At 42.7% G+C, this 24,776-nt stretch overlaps 1 protein-coding gene and 1 non-coding gene across 2 annotated transcripts; both read left to right on the top strand.

The window, feature by feature from the left end:
- Positions 1-841: 841 nt before the first annotated feature.
- On the top strand, positions 842-948 carry LOC131915805 (U6 spliceosomal RNA). Its single transcript, XR_009380446.1, has one exon. It is a non-coding gene; the product is annotated as a U6 spliceosomal RNA (small nuclear RNA).
- A 3,868-nt stretch (positions 949-4,816) lies between these two features.
- Lactb (lactamase beta) lies at positions 4,817-22,925 on the top strand. The gene is made up of 6 exons (XM_059266990.1): positions 4,817-5,200; positions 5,532-5,598; positions 8,935-9,125; positions 9,594-9,954; positions 12,447-12,612; positions 22,165-22,925. Exons 1-6 carry the CDS (start codon positions 4,853-4,855, stop codon positions 22,688-22,690), a joined length of 1,659 nt encoding a protein of 552 aa, XP_059122973.1. The 5' UTR covers positions 4,817-4,852; the 3' UTR covers positions 22,691-22,925.
- The last annotated feature ends 1,851 nt before the right edge of the window (positions 22,926-24,776 follow it).

Raw genomic sequence — 24,776 nt, 5'->3', positions numbered from 1 at the left:
ATCCAGAAAGTTGAATCCATAATGGTTCTTTTCGTCTTTTTTTTTTTTTTTTTTTTTTTTTTGAGGCAGGGTTTCTCTGTGTGATCCTGACTGTCCTGGAACTCACTCTGTAGACCAGGCTGGCCTTGAACTTACTGAGATCCACCTGCCCCTGCCTCCCAAGTGCTGGGATTAAAGATGTGCACCAATTCTTTTATAATTCTATTGATCCTCAGTGCAATAAGAGTTAGACAAGACTAACCACTGAATATATTTTTGCATTGACCCACTTAGAAAAAGTAATTTTTTGTTTTGGGGGAGGGGTTTTTCTAATCTCAGTCCCCCCCCTTTTTCTTCTGTTGAAACTCTATCAAATCATTTTACTATAGTTTTATTTAATGTGTAAACTATATTGCTGTACATAAAGTATATCTTAACTTATAAAAAGAGCACTTATAACTAAGGAAAAGATGTGTAAACAGCCAGTGAACTTAGCAGCAGCAGCAGCTCTCAGAGGAAATGCAAAGCAGAACCTCAGTGAGATTCAGTTCCTACCTGCTGGGGTGGCTGTTGAGAGAAAGCCAATGTTGGCAGCTACACGGAGGAACTGCAACTGTGACGTCATGCTGGTGGGCAGGAGAAATGCCACCCTTTGGAGCGCAATTTAATACAGAGTTAGGAAATGACTCTGCAAGTCCACTTCCAGCTGTAATTTCTAAGAGAAATGAAAACCTGCATTTCGACAAGAAATTGTACAATGGTTGAAACTAGAATAACCCAGTCCACTAGTAAGTGCATAAGTGAACTGTGTTATAGTATAGCCATACATGCAATACTACTGCTTGTTGAAAAGCAGCAAGCCATGCTCATTTCAGCAGCATGCATACTAAAACTGTAACAATACAGAGAAGATGAGCATGGCCCCTGTGCAAGGATGACACTCAAATTCATGAAGTGTTCCATATTTGTTTTTGAAAAGTATGCTGATATACATAGTACACATACAGAGAGAGAGACACCTAAAATGGCCATGTAACTACAGTTGCAGAATGCAAACATTTTGGAAAGAGCATTGATTGTATCATAGTCCATTCCTTTGAGTGGATCTTTGCTCCTTTTTCCTTAAGCTTGGAATTGGATCTGCTAAGTTGGGGTTTTGCTGCTTGAATCTTGCACCAGGTCCTCGAACAAACTGACATGAATGCAGTTTTTCCCCGTGTGAAGGAACAGTCGCACCCCAGCAACAGAATAGGAAGGAATATCTAGAACAATTTCAAATTTTATCTTTTTGTATAGGAACATAGTTAATAATAAAGAAGAGTGAGCTGTGGTCCATGTGTTGGCATGCACTGACTCCATGCACTGGGTGGAAGAGAGGACACTTTAAAAAGGATGTGATCCACAACTTCATAGGTCGAGATCTAAAAAATGCAAACTTCTGATCCGCCAGCCTCCACCTTCTAAGTGCTGGAATTCTAGGCATGTGCCACCACACCTAGTTTATGTGGTGCTGGGATGAAGCCCAGCACACTAGGCAAGCGCTCTACCAACTGATCATGCTAGCCCACAGATAGAGTCTTTTTAAAAGAAAAGTCTGTAGCATTAGCACCTGTAATTGCACCAAATTTCTGTTCCTCTGTGTTCACAGTCTTCATGCCTGTTTGTGAGTCTGCCGCCACATGTCAGGGTATGCAGCCTTTTCTGCTTACAGCTCCTAAATTATCCTTCATCAGGATTTTCCAGGATTTTATTTTGTTATCAGCTTTTACATTAAAGATTACAATGCAGACAGGAAAATCACACAAACCTTAAATGCACAGCTCCATGAACCGCAGAGTGAATGCACACAAGAAGATCTCGTTTTGAAAGGCCCACGTTTTCAACAGGACCGAGTGGATGGATGTGTGTGACAAAGGCAGACACAGCTGGACACCAGTTAAGGCACCAAGATAGACTGTAGTCTATTGCTGCCAAGGGCAGAGAAAGAGCTGAGCTCCGCAGGATGTGGGCAGAGGTGATGGGGTGGGAGAAGAGAGAGTGGGTGGTGACGGCTTGAGCTGAGTTGGGAGCGTGGAAAGTCACTAAAAGCAGAAGGACTTTGCTCCATGTGAATTCTATCCAGATTGCTAACTGGCACTTACGCCTTATCAAGAAAGGGCCCCCTAACCCCCACTGGGAGACGGGGAGACAGGGAGACAGGGACTCTATTTCAGGTGGTGCCTGGAACAAACAATAACCTATTTTGGAAACTCTGAGTTTTCTCAGACAGGTATTTTGAAGAGAAACACGGTCATTTCAGCAATTCAGCCTTGAGCTGTGAGAAAATGTGTGTTTGTTCAAGTGTTTGAGGGGCAAGACTGAGAGGAACCTGGCTAGAGTTTGGTCAGTGAGAGAACCTTTGTTGACACAGTGACTCACAGATGGTAGGACTTTCAGAATGTTTCCTGTAGCAGGTAGAGGTCAAAGGACAACTTGCCGGAGTAAGTAGTTCTCTCCTTTGACCACGTTGGTCCAGAGGTCCCGGTTGCCAGATTTGGTAGGCTTGGTGGTAGGTGTGGTGATATATTGTGTACCCTAATAAAATTTGCCTGAAGATCGGAGAATAGAACAAGCCACTAGACTAAACATAGAGGCCAGATAGTGGTGGTACACACCTTTAATCCTAGCACTCAGAAGGCAGAGATCTGTCTGGATCTCTGTGAGTTCAAAGCTACCCTGGATTACCTTTGACAAACAAAACAAAAAACTCATTTCTCACACTAGCACACACTATCTAGCCCAGTTCACGTGAGTGCTAGGAATTGAACTTGGCTCTTCGAGCTGTGCCAAGCCATCCCCCATAACCCTCACACAGACTTTTCAATAATATTGTTGAAGTTTACCATGTGTCAGTCACTGAAACTAAGCCTCAGCTTGGCAGGAACTCACAAATCATTGACAGATAGACTTCAAAGTCAAAGCCAAGAAGTTAAGGGAAACTGTAACCCGGGGCTGAGGGCTGCAATTGGGTATAATATTCGGAAGAAAGCAACATTGAAGGGAAAAAAAAAAAGGAACATTCCAGAAAGAAGAACTCTGCACTCAGGATGGCAAGCATCTGTCTTCTATTTTCAGAGAACTGAGGTAGAATTGCAGACAGGAGGTGGGTGCAAAGTGGGAAGGGAGGGGCCTGAGCCCGTCACACCAGGCACATCCTGAGCTGCAAATTCAAAGACCATCTTAGAATAGAAAATGAAGTATTAACATGTAACCAGTGGGAGCTGCTTATTTTATCCCCCCACATGAGAGGGGAAGGAAGGCATTTTTAACTAGCTGCAAAGGAGACATGCATGAGGAGGACTTTTACTGTCTAGGCACCCCCAGAAGCCAGCAAGTGCAGCAGGGAACAGGCCTGAGCACGAAAGGGCAGCTGTGCCATCCCAGTGGGCCTTGGCCACGTTATACTTGCTGCAGCTGCCTCCACTGGCACCACTGGGAAGCCGCAGGTCTTAGCCAATACACCCCCCAGCTTCCCAAAGCCCATGCCTCTGCTAGGAGAAGCCTACTTCAAACTTCTGAGGACAGGAAGGCTGAGAATGTAAATTTCGGGCCACCCACCACCTACCCTCTTTGTAGATTTGGACGGATCCCTTAATCACCTTTTACTCCAGTGTCCTCATGTGTCTGATGGCCATGAGAACACAACCAACTCCAGAGTGGTTATGATGCCTAAGGGGACGACATGTCAAGGGCTCAGAGTTGTGTCTGGTACAGAATAAGCACTGCGTGTTTGCTAGCATGATTGTCACTGAGCGGGAAGGTGAGTCAAGATATACAATTCTCCCCCAAAAAGTCACAGAGCTGGAGAGATTGCTTAGAGGTTAAGAACACTGGCTGCTCTTATGGAGGTCCTGAGTTCAATTCCAAGCACCCACATGGTGATCTAGTGCCCTCTTCTGGCTTGCAGGAATACATGCAAGCAGAACACTACACATAGTAAATCCAAAAAAATGAAAATGATAAAACCCATTACAATTTTTTTCCATTTTCATGTGTGTGCCTGTGTATATACATATTTGCATTTATGTGGGAGGAGCATGTGAAAGCCCCAGATTATGTTGGGAATTATCTTTAATTGCTCTTCTAACTTACTGGTTGAGGCTGGGTTTCTTAGTCAAACCTAGACCTTGCCAGTTGCAGGCAGGCATCATGCCCATTGGGCATTTTCATCTAGTGAAATTCTGGGGATTTGAATTCCAGTCCTCATGTTTGCATGGCAAGCGCTTTAATCACTGGGCATCTCAGTGATGCCCAGGGCTTAATATTATTAAGGTGTGCATACAGTGGCAAGAGGATTTGTTGATGGGACACTGGACAGGAAACTTGTCTAAGGATGTCACCTGTGTTTGGGGAGGGGAGAAGCAAGAAAGAAGGGAGAGTGGGGAGGAGGCGAAAATAAGGAAAGAGAGGCTAGAGGGAGAGAGAGAAAATCAAGTGGGAAGAGAAAGAGAGGGAAAGAAATAGAACTAAAGTAAGTGAAGGCGATAAAGAAAGGATAGAGCGAGGAATGAGGGAAGCCAGAGCAAAAGCAAGCAAGAAAGAGAAGAGGCGGAGGGGAGAGATCAAGAAAGTAAAGAGATGGGGAGGAAAGAGGCATGAAGAGAGGAAGGGAGAAGAAAGCGATAAAGGGAGGGGAGGAACCAGTGAGGACTAGGAGCCAGAAGGCAGAAAGGAGGCCAGGAACAGACAGACGCTCGCTCGATGCGCTCGTCGCTCACACTTAGGGACTCAACTGCGCGGGACTGTAAGGCTCCGCCCCCGCCCCGCCCCTCGTCCTGCCTGCCGCGGGCCGGGCCTGCGCGAGCAGGGAGGCAGCGGGCTCGACAGCGGCGACATGTACCGGCTCCTGTCAAGTGTGACAGCTCGGGCTTCGGCCGCCACGGGCCCGGCCTGGAGCGGAGGACGGCGCGGGGCGCACGGACGACCCGCCCTGCCCGTGCTGGGCCTTGGCTGGGCCGGGGGCCTGGGGCTCGGGCTAGGGCTGGCGCTCGGGGCGAAGCTGGCGGTGGGGTTGCGGGGCGCCAGCCCCATTCAGTCCCCCGCGGACCCCGAGGCTGCGGGCGCCGAGCTGCCGCACGAGCAGGCCTTGAGCCCCGGGAGCCCGCACACGCCTGCGCCGCCCGCAGCCAGGGGCTTCTCCAGAGCCATCGAGAGCAGCCGCGATCTGCTGCATCGGATCAAGGTGCGGGCCTAGCGGACGCCAGGGAGGCGGCTTCCGAGACAGATTTCCCGTTTCCCGACCGCCCGGCCGCGGGTTGACGCTCTCGGGGTTGCTCAAGTCGCAGCTGAGGTCACCGGCCGCAGAGCGGACCGCCCCTTCCCCTTTAGAGAGCGAGCCCTGTGAACCCCTCGCAGGCCACGGCAAACTGAGCAGAGCCCTTGCCCCCTGTGGGCGGGGCCGGAGAGTGGGCGGGGCCCGAGTGGGCGGGGTCAGGAGGCCCAGCCTCAGAGCGCCTCTTGTGCACAGAGACTGTACTTTTGAATCAACTAGATCTTTTCTTCTTTTCTCTTAGGATGAGGTTGGCGCACCCGGCATAGTGGTTGGAGTTTCTGTAGACGGAAAAGAAGTCTGGTCAGAAGGTGGGTTGAGCAAGTATTATTTAGTGGCTCATTTTGTTACTTAGTGAAATAAAATACTGATATTTTACTGGAGTTACAAAAAGTGGCACATACTGTAGAGACAATGTATCTATCGAATAATCAGGCGGTTTTATCCATCCCTGCAAAGTTAAAATGCAACTAACCGGGCTAGGAGTGCAGCTCAGTGGAATCACTTGTGTAACCTTAATGTGTAAAGCCTGGCTTCAAATCCAAAAGTAAGTAAATAATTAAAATGTTACTCAAGTAAAATGGAAATGATCAAAATGGCTTGTTTCTTCTCCCAGTTTACTCTTAAGAGTGGATTTATTGATCTGAAAATGGAATGTAGAACAATCTATTAAATATCTACTATCACATTATAGCCTTTGTAGATAGCCCTGATGAATAAATAAAACGTCAGCTCCTGTATAATTTTATTCTTTAATTCAGTAAGTTTTTTTATTCCCCATTTCTATAAAAAGCACTGTAGTAAATACTAGGGACACACAAAAGCCTTTGTCCTTAATGAGTTACAACCTATAATTATTATTTTTACAATCTATGATTATTTTTATTAGGCAGAAGTGTTAACTGTTTTGTTTTGATCAAGAAAAAGCTTGAAGTGGTTTGGGATGTAGCTCAGTTGGTAGAGTGCTTGCTCTTGGGCACAAGCCCTCAGTATGATCTCCTGTACACATAAAGTGGTATGGACCTGTGGTCCCATTGCTCTGGAGGTGGAAGCTTGAGGATCAGAAGTTCGAGGTCACACAGTTGCCCGCCTGAGTCAGGTGAGACCCTGGTCCCCACTCCTTCCCCCACAGTCAGAACCTTTGAGAGACGCAGTTCTATTCGTTTTCTGATGTTTATCAAGGTACTATTTCAGAATATAACTTCACTGTTGCAGACAAATTGCTTCAGTTCGGCACCTCGGTTTTTAGCAAATGATATTTTAGGCATTATTTAAGGAAAGCCGTAGTTTTAGAAGACATTGCTGGCGGCAGTGAGGTTCTGAAAAATTATACTTCCCCTGAGTATATGTGTATTCTAATCAATATAACTAATTGGTGAAAAATCTTGTGGTAAAAAATCTAGTTAGCCAGGCATAGTTACCCATGCCTATAACCCTAGCACTGAAGAGCTGAGGCAGGAGGATCACCTTGAGTTTGAGGCCACCTGGGGTTTATACAGCAAGATTTTGACTCAGAAAGCACAACAGGGGCAGGGCTAGAGGGATAACTCGGAGGTTAAAAACACTTGCTGTTCTTGCAGAGCGTCCAGATTAGGTTCCCACATGGTGGCTCATAACTGTAACTTCAGTTCCGGAGGATCCGATACTTAGGTCTAGCCGCTATGGGCATACATCTGATATGTAGGAGTGTGTTTTGCCTGCATATATGTCTGTGCACCATGTGCATGCTTGGTGCCCCGAGAGTCCAAACTTGACAATCTGAGGTCAGTCCCAGAGGCCCACATGATGGAAGGAGAGAACCAACTCTTGCAAATTGTCCTCTGGCTTCTATATGTGTACATACATGTATGTATGTATGTATGTATGTACACACACACACACACACACATACACACACACACACACACACACAACCAGGGAGGATTATGAAGAGAGAGAAAGAGAGAGAGAGAGAGAGAGAGAGAGAGAATAAAAGTAATAAAAAGAATTTAATAAGTGCCAGCTTTATAAGTGGGAGTTTTATAGAAATATTTTCATTTACCACTTTATTTTTTTTGGACTCAGTTCTTTATATTTCTTACATCTAATTGCACACTTTTACACTGTACAGAAGATGAAAACCAAACTTTGTTTTTCTGGAAGAAGCTTTTAAAAATTAGCATTATATTGTTTTTCTGCTGGTTGCAGCTGGATTTAATGGGTGGCTAGGGAATTTGACATGTTTTTACATTCATTTTATGGCTGGCTATTTTAAAGAACTCAGTGATGATACTCAAAAATGGAGAAGACTACAATATGAAGAATTATAAAGAAGGTGACATTTACTTTAAAAACTGTAAATTATTTAAACTATGGAATAGCAAGCGTGATGATATAGATCTGACTGCAATATCTGTCACCCCACTTCTGGTACCAAAATCTATATTAGTCAGGGTTCTCTAGAGTAACAGAACCTATAGAATATATATGTATATATATGTGTGTATGTATATATTCTCACTGGTATGTTATACAGTTTATAATATATATATATATATACACACACACACACACATATTTGTTTGTTTTTTCCGAGACAGGGTTTCTTTGTGTAGCTTTGTGCCTTTCCTGGAACTCGCTTTGTAGACCAGGCTGGCCTTGAACTCACAGAGATCCGCCTGCCTCTATCTCCCGAGTGCTGGGATTAAAGGCGTGCGCCACCACTGCCCGGCCTGTAATTATATTTTAAATATTTAGTAGAATATATATATATATATATATATATATATATATATATATATATATATATATATATATATACACACACACACAGAGAGAGAGAGAGAAAGGGATATATATATATATACATGTGTATATATGTGTGTTGTGTGTATGTATATATAAAGGGTATTTATTAGAATGACTTACAGGCTATGGTCCAGCTACTCCAACAATGGCTAGGTATGAATGGGAAGTCCAAGAATTGCTTAGTCCACGAGGTGGGATGTCTCAGTTGGTCTTCAGTCTTTGCTGGAATCCCAAAGAAGTAGGCTCTAATGCCAGTGAAGGAATGGACTTGCTAGCAAGGTGAGGGTAAGCGGGCAGACAGAGAAAGCTTCCTTCTTCCATGCCCTTCTATAGACTTCTAGCAGGAGGCTTGGCCCAAATTAGATCCAGATTAAGGGTGTGTCTTCCTGCCTCAAAGACCTGGGTTAGAAAGTAGATCTTTCCATTTCAAATTTAGCAGAAACCCCTAGCAAGTGTGCCCTCCATTTTAGTGTTTTGATTAATTCCAGATGTAGTCAAGTTGACAACCAAGAACAGCCATCATAATACCTGTAATCCCAGATGGAAGCAGGAGTATCTTGAGTTCAAGGCTAACCTGGCCTATGTGGCAAGACCCTGTCTGGAAAACACAAAAAGAGGTGTAATCATCATATTGTTAAGATAAGAAAAATTAATAATATCTGAAAATATCAGATGGGAAATTGTTGAGTGCCAGGTAAAATTCCAATTCAGCTATAAGCTTAAATCATTAGGCTTCCTATTGTCAAGGCAAGACTCTCATCCCTCCTGAGTCCAGTTTAAATATCTCGTAAAAGTGATACATAGTGTGTTTTAATTGATCCAATTTCAGGGTCAGACTTTCTGCTTTATTTCCCTTGAAGGTTTAGGCTATGCAGACGTGGAGAACCGGGTCCCCTGCAAACCGGAGACGGTCATGAGAATCGCAAGCATCAGCAAAAGCCTCACCATGGTGGCTCTGGCCAAACTGTGGGAAGCGGGGAAGCTGGATCTGGACCTCCCAGTGCAGCACTACGTCCCCGAGTTCCCAGAAAAAGAATACGAGGGTGAAAAGGTAGTGACACCCCCAGTTCCTTCACCCACTGGTATGTCACACGGTCTACACTGCAATTATAGTTTAAATAGCTAATAGAATTCTTTGGGTTCTGCTTTTGTTTCATAGATTTCATTCTCAATCTAGATGATAATCTGTTGACTACATTTCTGTAATTTAGAACAAGGGTCTGTCTGTACGTGGCATTTTCCCGCAGCGGTTCTGAGTGGAGACTGTTAGTCTTCCAAGGCTTTTGGCTTGTTATTTGTAGGTTAACACTGTAATTGCATTCATTTTTTTTTTTAAATTTTGATTTTTCGAGACAGGGTTTCTCCGTGTAAGAGCCCTGGCTGTCCTGGAACTCACTTTTGTAAAATGGGCTAGCCTCGAACTCACAGAGATCCGCTAGCCTCTGCCTCCTGGATGCTGGGATTAAAGGTGCGCACCACCATGCCCGGCTGTAATTGAATTTTTATGGTTTTGTTTTAGGTTTCTGTCACAACAAGATTATTGATTTCCCACTTAAGTGGAATTCGCCATTATGAAAAGGACATGAAGAAAGTGAAAGAAGAGAAAGCTTGTAAAGCCCTGAAGATGACGAAAGGGTTAATGCCATCTGACCAAGAGAAAGAACCGAAAGAAAAGGGAGGCAAGAATCACGAAAAGAGCGAAAAGAGCGACTCCCCGAAGGCAAAAGCCGACCAGGAGAATGAAGGCAGGTGTCGGCACTCAAAGCCGGGCAAGAAAAAGAATGATTTTGAACAAGGCGAATTGTATTTGAAAGAGAAATTTGAAAATTCAATCGAATCCCTAAGATTATTTAAAAATGATCCTTTATTCTTTAAACCTGGTGAGTGCTAACTCCCTCCCCTAAGTTTTGTGGAAGTGTTCTATCTTTAGGAAACTCAAGATGGCCATTCTGACTGCTGTCAGTAAGGTTAATGATTGTAACAGGCCAGTATAGTGCCTGCCTTGTGTGTGTGTGTGTGTGTGTGGGTGTGTGTGGTGCACATGCCTGTGGAGGCCAGAGGACAACCTTGTATGTCATTCCTCAGGAAGAGTTGACCTTGGTTTTTGTTTTTTACATTTTATTTGTTTGTTTGTTTATTGTGATGTGCGTGGAGTTCAGAGGACAACTTCCAGGAGTCAGTTCTTCCACCATGTGGTCCCAGGGACTGAACTTAGGGCATCAGTCTTGGCAGCAGATACTTTTATCTGTCTAGCCATCTTGCCAGCCCCACCTTATTTTTGAGACAGAGTCTCATTGACTGGAGCACACCAATCAGTCTGGGCTGCCTGGCTGACTCCAGCCTGTCTCTGTCCCCCTAGAGCTGGGATTGCAAGGGCATCACCCTGACTATTTCATGTGGGTTCTGGGGATTGAACTGAGGTCCTCCTGCTTGCCTTACAAGCTCTTTCCCAACTGAGCTATCTCCCCTAACAGCGAGGCAGGTAGCTGCTTAGCTTTAGTGTCATGGAAGGTTGCCCAGGCATAGAAGATACTCAGTACCAAGATATTCACGGGAACTGTGGAGAGTGTTGAAATAATCATTCACAAAACAAAACCTCGAAGGTGGGGAGGCAAGGGTAGTGCTGCTACACTTGTATTTGGCTAGTGTATAAAGGGCTCAGCAGCCTGTTTTATACTTTTGTTCCTTAAGAAGCTAGGGTTCATCAACTTTACTTTCCCTAAAAGCTAAACTATAAAAATAATTGTTTTTTTCTTTAAGACCGTGGCTTACTGTGTAACTCAGGCTGGCCTCAAATGTGGTCCCCCTGCCTCAGTCTTCCAACTACTGAGATTACAGGTGTGCAGCACATTGCTTGGCTTTATCTTTACCTTTACTTTTCTTAAATTTACTGTAGATTGATGCACTATTTTCATTTTGAAAGTCATTTTATGGGACTGAAGAGATGGCTCAGTGGTCAAGAGCAAGCATGTATTTATTGCTCTCACAGAGAACCCACAGCTGGTGAGTTCAGTTCCCAGCACCCACATCTGGGGGTTCATAATCACCCATAAGTCCAGCTCCATCCTGGGACTCTCATGCCCTCTTCAGGCCTGGGAGGCAACTTCCCTCAATGGGCACTCAATTCCCCCATGCACATACTTTTTTAAAATATATAAATAAAAGATTTTACTATGAATCAACATTTTTATATAAATATAATTAAGAAGGCCAATGAAAACAAAATTATGGATTTTGTATTTGAAAATAAAGTTTCTATCCATTTTTAGTATGGATCATAAAATCTTAAGAAATCAAAACCCAAAGTGAACCATATGTGTATATATTTAAGCATGTATTTGAAATGAGATTTTTATGTTTACATACATTTTATTAAAATAGTGGGTGGTGATGGTGCACACTTTTAATCCCAGCACTCAAGAGGTAGAGGCAGGCAGATATAAATAAATAAATAAAACTTGTGTGCCTAGTTGTACTTAAACAGTGGGATGTATTGAGGGAACACGACATTTATTTGATTAGGACTAGCTAGCTGTATGGTTCAATGGTTGAGCACTGGCCTACCATGTGCAGTGAAGTCTGTGTTGCTATGGAGATGGCCTGTAAAGCTTTTTCAAGGGCAAACCTAAATTCAAGGGCAACCTATGACTCAGTTCATCCTCCCCTTGGCATTCAAAACTTCTGGGCAATCTGATAGCCAGAAGGAAAATGCCTTTAGGTGCACATTTTGGAGAAGTAACTCTGAGCCCTAATGACCTCTAAGACTCTAGTTAAGGGCTGATACCCCCAGAGACCCAGCAGCTCTGCTCTGCCCTTTAAATATCCCAAGCTGTACAATAGCGTTGTTCTGCCTTTTATGTGTAAAAAGAAAGCCAGAGAGTCTGTGTGGTTCTCTGCACATGTCATTCCTCTTCTCTCCAGGAACTCCAAGTTTTAGCTTTTGCCGTGCTGTTCACTTGTCTGGGGTTCAATCCTAGCACTTTCAATTTGCCCCCCAAAAGACAATTGATGGAGAAATCAAATTTGCTTTTCTTCCACCTTTCTATTTGATTGCCAGTTTGAAGAATTTGTTTTGTTTTGAGGTGGAATATATTTACTTATTTTATTTTCAGACAAAAGAGCAGATTCATACAACTTTGCAGTCCCTATGTTGATTATTATTTATTCTGGTGTCCTGGAGCAGGCTTGATTAAACATGGACATTACGAAGTTAACTGAGTGTGTTAGCACGTCATCCATAACCTATTTTTAGATGTTGAAGTAAAATATTACAGCTTTAAAAGCATAACTGTTTTCAGTAGAAATATGTTTTGCATGTTTGAATAATAATCAAGCATCTTCTTCCCTTCTCTCCACGCAATGATGTCTCAAGGTAGTCAGTTTTTGTATTCAACATTTGGCTATACCCTGCTGGCAGCCATAGTGGAAAGAGCTTCAGGATATAAATATTTGGACTATATGCAGAAAATTTTCCATGACTTGGACATGCTGACGACTGTACAGGAAGAAAACGAGCCAGTGATTTACAACAGAGCAAGGTAAATGGACACCTGCTGTGTCCATCTGTGTCCAGCTGTGTCACATCTTAACACTGCTGTCAATTTATAAAACAGGAGGTCCTCACTTCCATTCCAACATCCAGCTCCAAGGCTGCATGCTTGGAGCTTCTCTACGTGCCTGGTTTTTATTAGTAAAGTATAGAAATAAATATGTCTGTTGTACCCCAAGATGCTTAGTAAGCCAAGCATAGTATCTCACACCTGTGATCCCAGCACCAGGAGGATGAGGCACAGGGATTACTGAGAATTCAAGACCCACCTAGACTGCATAGTGAGTGCCAAGCTAGGATGGGACTGTCACAAAGGGGAAGGCAGGCACAAGAACAATAAAGAAACAATCATAATTTAAGCATCTGAGTAGTTAAGCCAAAAGTCTACCTATCATGTACGTAGACAATTTGGTCTTTAAACATCTTTGCTTATTTTTAATGTTGTGTTTACCTCTTATTTTTCATTACTTAAAGTTTATTTTGAAGTAATTCACACTTAGTAAAAGTTGCAATAGTATAAGAAATTCACATAGACCTGTCATCCTGATTCCCTACATGTTATATAGTTATGCCATATTTATATTATCTGATTGTATGTTGGTGTTTCCTAAACCATTTGGAAATACTATGCAGACATGGTATTCATTACTCATAAATGCTTAAATGTACATCTTCTAAAAATGAGAACATTTGTGCAGTGCAATGGTTTAATCAAATCTGCAGACTTTATTCCAATTTTGCCAATTGTTCCAGTAATGTCCTTTGTAACATACACTCACACTTGCACATAGTGTCTGGTCCAAGGACTGATCCAGTATCCTGCGTTTCATTTACTTGTTCTGGGTCTCTGAAGTTGCATTCCGTAAACTTGTCCCATTATTGGTAACAGTGTTTTAGTGGCTTCATTGAAGTGGTAGCAGATTTCTCTATTTCTTTTTAAAATTTATTTATTATGTATAGTGTTCTGCCTGCAGGCCAGAAGAGGGCACCTGATCTCACTACAGATGGTTGTGAGTCACCATGTGGGTGCTAGGAATTGAACGTCTGGAAGAACAGCCAGTGCTCTTAACCACTGAACCATCTTCCAGCCCTCTCTTCTATTTTTTAAAAGATTCATTTTTATTTTATATATGTGTGTGTATGTGTGTGTGTGTGTATGTGTGTGTGTGTGTGTGTGTGTGTATGTGTGTGTATGAGTGTGCAGTTGACCTAAGATTCCAGAAAAGGGCATTGGATCCCTGGAATTAGAGTTGTGAACTGAAAATGGGTTCTGGGAACTAAACCCAGGTCTCCTAGAAGAGCAGCCAGTGCTCTTAACCACTGAACCATCTCTCCAGCCCCTCTCTACTTTCTACATTTGTTGGTTGAAATTCTATTAGAAGAAAACTGTTTTCCTCCCTTATTACCTAGATGTTTATTCATACTACTATGCATTTGTAGTTTACTTTGATCAATGAATCGTAATCTGTCATTGCCATTATACGGGCAAATGGTTATTCGTTTGCATATATTGTTTGTTTGTTTTTTGAGACAGTTTCTCTGTGTAGCCTTGGCTGTCTTGGAACATGTTCCTGTAGACCAGGCTGGCCTCAAACTCATGGAGCCCCACCTGCCTCTGCCTCCTGAGTGCTAGGATTAAAGGCATTCACCTCCACTGCCAAGCATGCATGTTTATATATATTTATGATTATTAGTTATGTGTATGTGTGTGTGCTTGTATAATTTATGTGAAATGTGTGTGCAGGTGCTTTTAGAGGCTAGGAGAGGGTGTCAGATCCCCTGAAACTGGAATTTCAAGCCTCCTGTGAGCCTCCTAGTTTGGGTGCTGGGAACTGAACACATGTCTTCTGCAAGAGCAGTAAGTGCTCTTAACTGCTAAGCCATCTCTCCAGCCTCCTATATGTGTATATTTTTATTTTTGGAATTTTGAGACAACTTTTATTATGTAGCCTAGACTGGCCATGAACTCAAAATCCCCCTACCTTACTCAACCTTCTGAGAGCTAGGATCAGAAGCATATAATACTGTGCCCAGTGCATATTTTAATTAGTGTTTTATAGTTGATATTCTGTATGCTAATGGTGAACATTCAGATGTTCATGTTTGTGTGTTCATTGGGTTAGAATGAGGAATGCTCTCATTACTATGGATTCAGTTTTTAAAAATTGAAAGATACTTAGTGAAGTGTAACCAACTAAAATTTTTTTTGTTTGTTGGTTGGTTTTTGTTTTTCCAGACAGGGTTTCTCTGTGTAGCTTTGCGCCTTTCCTGGAACTCACTCTGTAGCCCAGGCTGGCCTCAAACTCATAGAGATCCGCCTGGCTCTGCCTCCCGAGTGCCTGGAATTAAAGGCGTGCGCTACTACCACCCGGCAACTAAAATTTTTAATCAGAATTTTTGTTAGAAACTTGTAAAGGGGTTTTTGGCAGAGAATTTTGAGGCCAGCAACTAATATGAGTTTTCCAGTTGTGGTTTCTCTTATATTAATTAATATTTGATATAATAGAAAGGTAGTGCATTGAACAATTCAACTGTTAATTTTTTCCTTGCATGGTTTTTTTTTTTTTTGGTTTTTCGAGACAGGGTTTCTGTGTGTAGCTTTGTGCCTTTCCTGGAACTCACTTGGTAGCCCAGGCTGGCCTCGAACTCACAGAGATCCGCCTGGCTCTGCCTCACGAGTGCTGGGATTTAAGGCGTGCGCCACCACCGCCCGGCGCATGTTTTCAGTAATATGCTTCAAAGGGCCTTATTGGCACTTCCAAAAGAAACAGGTGAAATGGCAGTACTTTGGGAGGTTTTAAACTTTATTTTCCCATCTCCACATTAGTTTTGTTTACTCTTACATTGTTTGGGCTCAATTATCAAGGCCGAAGTTTGCTGTAAGGAAGGGAAGGGTGGAATTCATGCCTAGCTGACTCCATTGTCGTCCTGAATAAATCTGAGGCGTTCTTAGATGCAAGAATAGGAACAGAAGGGCTGGAGAGATGGCTCACCAGTTAAGAGCATTGGCTGCTCTTCCAGAGATCTTGAGTTAAATTCCTAGCAGCTACATGGTAGCTCACAACCATCAGTAGTGAGATCTGGCGCCCTCTTCTGGCATGCGGGCATACATGCAGGCAGAACACTATACATAACAATTTTTTTTTTTTTTTTTTAAAGAATAGGAACAGATTTTATATAGGTAATATACAATGTTGATTCTGTAGAGCAAAATACACTATCTATATAGTAAATGAAATAAGTCTAAGCTAGCATCCACAAGAGCATAGTAGATGATTTTGCCTTTGAAAGGAGCTTGGTTAGTTGGTGAGGAAATCCTTAGTCAATCCATTGCTTTATTAGATCTCGTTAGTGTTTTCTGTTGGCGCAGTATGTGCAATAAAAACCTTTAGTTTGGGGGCTGGGCAAGCTCAGCGTTAGAGTACAGTACCATATGAACAAAGGAGAACCCTCTGGTTCCTAAGTGAATGGACTAAAACAAGAAAAAGGAGTCTTCTGGACTGTGGCACTTGATATTATGGGATGGCTTGGCCTTCTGTTTGCTTCCTGGTGTCTTTCAGAACTAAGCATTGCTCTTGTTTTAAGTTCTTTCATGCCCTTAGCTGACAGACTAGCAGGCTCAGTTTCAATGTAGGGTTTTTGGTTTTCTTCTTCCTTTTCAATTTTTCAGTGAGTTTTTATTAGTAGTTTCACCATGATTCAGGGCCCCCTTCACTACTCAGATATAGTGACAGGGGACAGAGGAGGAGCAGGGTAGAGCCAGGTCAGCTCTTCCCAGGAAGTGTGTCTTGGAAGTCCTCCCAGCTGAGACCCAGGGTGTGGCATGTCCACGTGCTGCTGCCCTTTTGTGGGTGCTGCCTTCCTAACAGCAGGCCAAGTCCAGGCAGTTCTGCCAGCAGTTCCTGGCTGGTTCTGGCTTGGGAAGGGGCTGTCAAGAGGGGCAGTCTTGTGGTTCTTCCTTCTCCTCCTCCTCTTGGTTTTTGGACAGGCTTTCTCTGTGTAGCTCTGGCTGTCCTGGAACTCACTCTGTAGACCTGGCTGGCCTCGAACTTACAGAGATCCGCCTGTTTCTGCTTCCCAAGCACTAGGAGCAAAGGCATGCGCCACCTCAGTCACAGTGCTGACTCCTAAAGCTGCCCAGGAAGAGCTCAGTGCAGCCTTAGCAAAGATGGTAATGTTAGACAGGATGCTTCATTTGAAATGTTAATGCCAAGTGTTAAGTGAGTCGCTATTGATGGTTGCATTCTGTTCTGCACAATGCTGTGTTTTGCTGTGCTAGAACTGGAACCCAGGGCCTCACCCATGCTAGGCAAGAGCTTTGCCACGGAGCTACACCCCCAGATCCTTATAATATGTATTTTTAAATTTAGCTGGTTTCTAAGCCTCTCATACCAATAAAAATAGAAGTAATACGTAAGTGCTTTGAAAACATTAAGAAGTGTTTTTAAAATGAAAATATTTTGAATTTCTAAGTTTGTAGCTCTGCATTCTTGAGGTTATATAATGCTTCTCTTTTGTAAATGTGGAGAATTCCAAGTAAGTGGAGGCTGTTTGTCATCCGGCTTCACTTCAGTTATTCAGTTACAACAAACTGCCAGAAACTTTCAAGAATCTGTGTTCCATTTTTAAAGAAGAAAGTCCCCAAGAGTTTAAAATAGTTTCGTTTACCATTCTACTGAACAAAATGGTTTTCACAAGAAGCTAACTTGTTTTCTGTCCAAAGGAATTGAGAGATTCAAGTTTAGAATCTGCCTATATAAAGTTTAGATTTCTAAACTAAAGACTGTAATTCTCTGTAATTTTATACTTAAAGGAAGAATGAATGAGGGTTCCTAATGTCCAACCTTTGTAAGTGTTTTCAAATGATTTACTGTGAAAAGGAAGTTACTTTAAAAAAAGATTATTTGTTTTTATTTTATGTGTATATGTGCTTTGCCTGCATCTATGTATGTGTACTACATGCATGCCTGGTGCCCATGGAGGTCAGAAGTAACCTCCTGAAACTGGAGTTACAGACAATCGTAAATTGTACAGCTACAATTGTGAGCTACCATGAGTGTGCTGACAATCAAATCCAGGTTCTCTTCAAGAGCAGCAAGTGCTCTTAACCACTGGGCCGTCTCTCCAGTCCTGTCCACCCAACACACTTTTTATTATTATTACTTTAAACACATGCTTGTGGCCACCTCTATCCTATTTCATCCTGTGAGTTGGGCTGTTAGAGGATATAGTGGAATCTTGAAAGAAAAAAATTGAGTCATTTTTCAAACTATATATTCTTCTAGTCCCTCCAAAGTTATGAATCTTGAAAGGAGGATATAATTTTGGGAGGGAGAAGGCCCAGGTGATTGCAATAAACCTATTTCAGCCCTTCTTCAAAAGCACATTAGAGAATTATTAGTGTTAGTAGAAAATCCAGCTGTTGGGGCTGGAGAGCTGGCTCAGCAGTTACGAGCCTTGCTGCACTTGCAGGGGATCTGGGTATGACTCTCAGCATCCTCAAAGTGGCTCACAACTATCTGTAACTCTTAAGCACTGAGCCATCTCTCCATGACTCCAATTAATTTTCTCAAGATTCCACTATATCCCCTAAAAGCCCAGCTCATACCTGAATGAAGTAGGATTAGCAGTTAGGAGAGAGGTGGCCACAAATATGTGTCTAAAGTGTGAGGAAAAAAAAAAAAGTATGTTTGGGTGGATGGGGAGGGGCGTGCTGGAATGATGGCCAGTGGTTAAGAGCACTTGATGCTCTTGCCAAGGACATGGGATCAGTTCCCAGCAGCACCACATGGTGGCTCCCAACCATCCATAAGTCCATTTCCTGAAGATCTGATATCCTCTCCTATCCTCTGTGGGTACTCTATGTACATGGTGCACTTACATACATGCCCGCAAATTCTTACACACACAGAATAAAAACAAATAATTAAAGAAATTCAGTTGTCTGTCTAGAGTGGTGGTACAGATGCAGATGTGTGCTTGTCTCTATAGAGACCCAACAGCTAGGCCTGTTGGCTCCTGGCAGGCTTTAGAGGATCCCAGGGACCCAGGGATGTGGACCAGAAGAGAGAGCTCAGAGAGCAGAAGGACCTAACAGGAGTACCAGGAAGGGTTGGTCAACAGTGACACAGGGACGAAGCAGAGGAGGACCATAAGCAGGAACTAGAGGATCATGGGAACAGGCACCTGATTTTAAGGGCTATAGAATAATGGAAGTTATACTCTGTAATATAGACTAAATGGAGAGGTGAGTAAGGAGAAGAGCAGATGCGAACTCTGATGTAGTTCAGCAGTAAATAAATAGATACAAGAGACTGGAGATTGTAGCTAAGATACTTTTTTTCTTCCCTTTGGAAGAAATGTGAGCATTTTTGTGAGCTGAGATGTGGGAAACAGAGTTCTTAGCACAATATAGAAAGTCCTTCATGGTCTGTCTCCTGTCCCATGTCTACTCCTCCAGCATTTTGTCTTGTTGTTTACCCCCTCAAGCTCCTCCTTAGCTAAGCTGAACCTCCTTGCTCCTTGCTATGGCCTCAGTCATGCATGTATAGTCCTGTTTGGGTTTCTCACACTGACCATGCTGGTCAGTCCATAACCTGTTTCTCAAAGGGTGATCCAGGACCAGCAGAATCGGCATCATCTGGTGCCTGGTTAGAAGTGTGGGATTTGCCGGGTGGTGGTGGCGCACACCTTTAATCCCAGCACTCGGGAGGCAAGAGGCAGGCGGATCTCTGTGAGTTTGAGGCCAGCCTGGTCTACAGAGCAAGATCCAGGAAAGGCACAAAGCTACACAGAGAAACCCTGTCTCGAAACCCCCCCCCAAAAAAAGAAGAAGTGTGGGATTTGAGGCCCCTCCCCAGACTTGTTGAGGCAAAAGCCCCATTTTAGTAAAAATCTCCAAGAGTTGTAGCCTCTGCTAATTGTAAACACACTGTTTAGTAAATATCTAATGAGATAGTTGATGGTCTGGCAGGATATGGAAGAATTCATCATAGGTGGGACTTTACTTCACAGTACATTTAGGACCTTTAGTACTTCCTCTGTGGAGGACCACTGGTTGTGTTACAGATCATGGAAGGAAGTGTGGATTTTATTCCCATTGCAGTTATAAACACTAGAGGGTTTTGGATGGATGAAAGACAGGGAAGACATAATCCGTGGCTTCTGACTAGATCGTGGATTTCCAGGAGAGAAAACAATGTGAAAAGTGTATCCAGTAGAGTTAAGTTTTGGGGGCAAAACAAGGCGATCACAGATGCAGATGTGGAGCTAGGTGTTGCGGCACATATCTGTACTCACACTTGGCAGGCCGAGGCAGGAGGATTATGAGTTGGAGACCAACCTGGGTTACATAATGGGACTCTGCCTCAAAAAAACAAACAAGTAGCAACAAAAAGCCCCAAATACAAAAAGGTGTACACAGTAGAATTAATCTTTTTTAAAAACTGGAAGAAATGTCCTAAGTAAATACAGAAGCCTGGATGGTGGTGATGGTGGAAATATAACTTTTAGGTACATTCTGGCTCACTTTAGATGGCCCTGATCTTCTCAGTAAAGCAAATCGTGTGGTGGTATTCCTCTTGGAGCCAACTTGGGTAGAATGCTGAGAGCGGAAGAGACTCCGGGTAACTGTTACAAACGTACCAAGGAATAGGCAAGAGGGGAAGGAAGGTTTAATAACAACACCAGGGCGGGGGTGTGGCTCAGTGGTAGAGCACCACCTAGTATGCGAGAAGCCCTGGGGTCTGTCCCCAGCACTGATGTCCTGTAGCCAGAGTATATCGTGGTGCCAGTCAGCTTTGCTATATGGACTTATACTTTACCTGGTCAAAAAGAAAGAAAAGGAAAACCAAAAGAAAGGAGGGTTGTCAAGATTGGCATATCAGTGTGGTCAAAGAATGAGACAATGTTCTGGTGAGACCTTAGCCACAGCGGCTGAAATGATGGATGCTATAGTTAGAGCAGAAAAAGCAGGTGAAATCAGGAAGAATCCAAGGACCGAGAGCACAGGAGAGGGCCAGGGAGGTGGGGGGAGGACAGAAGGAGGACAGAGATGTTCCATGCTGCAGAGTTGGGGAGCAAGCGGTGGTGACAGGAAGCCGTTTCCGAGTTTCAGATGTTAGGGTGTGGTTCATAGTGGAGCTATGAACCTGCTTATGAATAGTGGAGCTGTAAAGAGCGTCCAGACGGATCCCTGGAGGGAGGCAGTTAGCAGACTCAGAACCTGAGAGCACCACCATATGGATCATGAAAGAGCGGATCTCCATGAGGAAAGTTTCGTCTTTTGTTCATTATTTGTGGTTTCATTGCTCTTCCCTCTGGAGCCTCCTCATAGAGAACACAGACCCCTAGAGGTCAAGTGCTTTGTTCTTCCTTGACACTCTCCCAGCATCAGAATAGCACCTGGCCCTAAGAGATTCATCAATATTGTTAGATATGTAAGCAAACTACAGCTAGCATTTATTTCTTAAGCACCATGAGAAATATGCAAAGTGCTTTATACACATGCTCTGGACTCTGCATGGAAGGAATATTAACCCCTAGATCACAAAGTACGATTCTGGAGTGGAGAGACAGCATAGCATGGCAGACTGCCTGGCTTTAAATCCAGCTCTGTCACTCCCAAGCTAAGTAATAACATTTATAATAACACCTCTGATGAGTTGTCAGGACAAATGAGTTTGTATCTAATGCTTATTAAAATGACCTGACATACAGTAATAACAATATAAATATTTGTTTAATCAAAGTGATCATAGCAGTAAAGGTGAGAATTGGAATTCAAACTGAACTTTGATGAACCCACCCTCTCCCACAACCCCTGGGATGCACTATGTTACATCATCATACATGGCATTTATTGCATCATCATACATGGCATTGGTATGCTATTTTTTTTTTTATGCATGTTTTGTTTATCTGTGTAGTTTTGGTGCCTGTTCCAGATCTCTCTCTCTGGACCAGGCTGGCCTCGAATTCACAGAGATCCACCTGGCTCTGCCTCCCAAGTGCTGGGATTAAAGGCGTGCGCCGCCGCCGCCGCCGCCGCCGCCGCCGCCGCCGCCGCCGCCGCCACCACCACCGGGCACTGGTATACTATTTTTTCCAAGAAGTCTTTCAAACATCAGCCTTACTTCTAAACATCCTAATGTACTTTTTGTTACAAAATTCATAACTCAACACTAAGCCCAAGGGCTAGGAATATATACCCAATATAAATATTAATCTCATGCACAGGGAAAATACATAGTATTAATCAGTGCATTGTTTTAAGTATTAAAAGTTAGATATGCTCAGTATGGGAAAAACATACCAATAGAAAAAATATTCTTTCTATGCTTTAGTTCATTAAGTAGATTACCTACCCAGTTATTGTCATTTGACTCATATTAAGAATTTATGGTTAGTTTATAGTTGTATGTACGATTACTACATTGAAGTACAACCTGCCTCATTTGTACACATTCCTATTCATTGTCATATATAAAGTCAATAATAATAGACTACTAAATTTTTAATGACCATTCTTACTTTATTTTAGATTTTATGTTTACAATAAAAAGAAACGTCTTGTCAACACACCTTATGTGGATAACTCCTATAAATGGGCTGGTGGTGGATTCCTGTCTACAGTGGGTGACCTTCTGAAGTTTGGGAACGCAATGCTGTATGGTTACCAAGTTGGGCTGTTTAAGAATTCAAGTGAAAATCTCTTACCTGGATATCTCAAGCCAGAAACGATGGTGATGATGTGGACCCCAGTCCCTAACACGGAGATGTCCTGGGATAAAGAGGGCAAATATGCCATGGCGTGGGGTGTCGTAGAGAAGAAGCAGACATATGGTTCCTGCAGGAAGCAGAGGCACTACGCTTCACATACTGGAGGCGCAGTGGGCGCCAGTAGTGTCCTGCTGGTCCTCCCTGAAGAACTGGACCCGGAGGCCATAAATAACAAGGTTCCCCCACGAGGAATAATCGTCTCTATCATATGCAACATGCAGTCCGTTGGCCTCAATAGCACTGCTTTGAAGATTGCCCTAGAATTTGATAAAGACAGAGCCGACTAATCCTAAATGGCACAGGTCCACAGTGAGCCTTTCGTTCTTTGAAATGTTGACGTTCCAAAATACATAAAATTTTAAGAATACATTTGTAATAGAGTACAGTTAAATGTGGAGAATTATGTACCTCTAATTGCTTAATTTTGTAACTGCCTTTTTATTGTACAATTAGTTCTTTACACTCAGGGAAATAACAGTTGTTTCTACTTTTTGAAAAAAAAAAGTGTTAACTCTTGAAATAAAATATTCTGATAAAAGACAGTACTTTTTTAGTTTTTAGGTTTTTTATTTTTACTTTCTTTACTGTCTTGCTGTGTAGCATATACTGGCTTTGAACTTTAATCTTTCTGCTTTACCTCCCAAGTCCCTGGCTTATAGGCATGAGCCACTGCACTTGTCTAAAATATATATTATTTGAATGTATAATAGAGAAAGCCTCATGTAACAGAAGACTTTTTAATGTAACAGTGAAAACACATTCATGAGAAATACATACATACATACATACATACATACATACATACATACATACGTATGTATGTATTTCTCCCACCATTCCTTAGGCCCTGGAATTGAGTAATGCAGTTGGGTTGGTCCAGGGCAAAGTCTAAAGAGGTTGCCAATAAGGTGTGGTAGTTGTCCCTGGGACTGAAGGAAAGTTTCCAAGATGGCCTGCAGTCAGTCCTGTGGCTGATGTGGCAAAAGGCCTCAGTTTGTCAACATGGACCTTCCAATAGGGCTGCTTGGCTACTTATGTCATGGTTGTGGGTTTAAGAGCAAGTTAAGGAGAGAGGAAGAGGATGAGAGAGTGAGTGGAAATACAACACAGCAGGAACAATGCATTGTACGTTACAAGACAGTCAGAATTCACCATATCGGTAAGTTTAAGCCACTGTGAGCAGATACCTGTCAAAAACAACAGAAGAAAATGAAGTTGCATTTTCAGAGTTGCTGTCTATCATGTCAAGGAAGGCATGGTGACAGGAATAGGTAGTACAGAAGAGACAGTCCTATGCCATCACTTGTGGCAAATTCTATTGGCCCAAGAATCACAGGTCGACCCTGATCCATTGTAGGAGTGGACTGTACGCAGGGAGGAGTACTGAGAATCATGAGGAGCCATCTGAAGGTAGGCTCCCCAGATAGCTGACTATAGTGTTGACTTTGGAATATTTTGTTGTAATAGTCCAAGATGGTATATCTTGGAGATTACCCGTGTACCAACGGAGACAGGAAGACACAAGAAAGATGTCAGAGTTTTTATGTATTTTATGAAAGAATTTTTCTGTATTTCTCGGCCCTACATCTGTTTCTTCACTTTCTTCTTTATAACAGTAAATCCTGTATAATAAAGCAACCTCTGGAGGCATCACCATCCCTGACCTCAAGCTCTACTATAGAGCTATAGTAATAAAAACAACTTGGTACTGGTATAAAAACCAACATACAGACCAATGGAATCGAATTGAAGACCCTGATATTAATCCATACACATATGAACGCCTGAATTTTGACAAAGAAGCCAAAACTGTACAACGGAAAAAAAAAGTATCTTCAATAAATGGTGCTGGCATAACTGGATGTCAATATGTAAAAGATTACAAATAGATCCATATCTGTCACCATGCACAGAACTCAAGTACTATTGCTTTCTATCACATTTATGCAAATATACTACACATTTTCTACCTTCTTTAAAATTCAAGACTGTTATTGTAATCTGGTCAAGTTTATATAAATCCATTTTGTTGTAACTGCTATCAACTATCAAATTGTGACATTAAATTGCACTATCCATTATCTTTTTTATTTGGGGGGGGCAATATTTTGAGACAGGGTTTCTGGGAGTTGCTCTGTAGACCAGGCTGGCCTTGAACTCAGAGATCTGCCTACCTCTGCCTCCCAAGTGCTGGGATTAAAGGCATGCACCATCATTGCCCCATCCAATATCTTAATAGATGCTTTTTGCCATTAGAGGTAACATTGTGGATTGAACCATATGACATTCTGTACTTATATAAAAAAAAAAACCACTTGAATATAGTTTTGCATAAGCCTTGTTTATATGCCTTTATTTTTTTTAGCATCTGAT

The sequence above is a fragment of the Peromyscus eremicus genome, chromosome 7, assembly GCF_949786415.1.
Source record: "Peromyscus eremicus chromosome 7, PerEre_H2_v1, whole genome shotgun sequence".
NCBI classification, from domain to species: domain Eukaryota; kingdom Metazoa; phylum Chordata; class Mammalia; order Rodentia; family Cricetidae; genus Peromyscus; species Peromyscus eremicus.
This window is presented reverse-complemented; position numbering and strand designations above follow the sequence as displayed.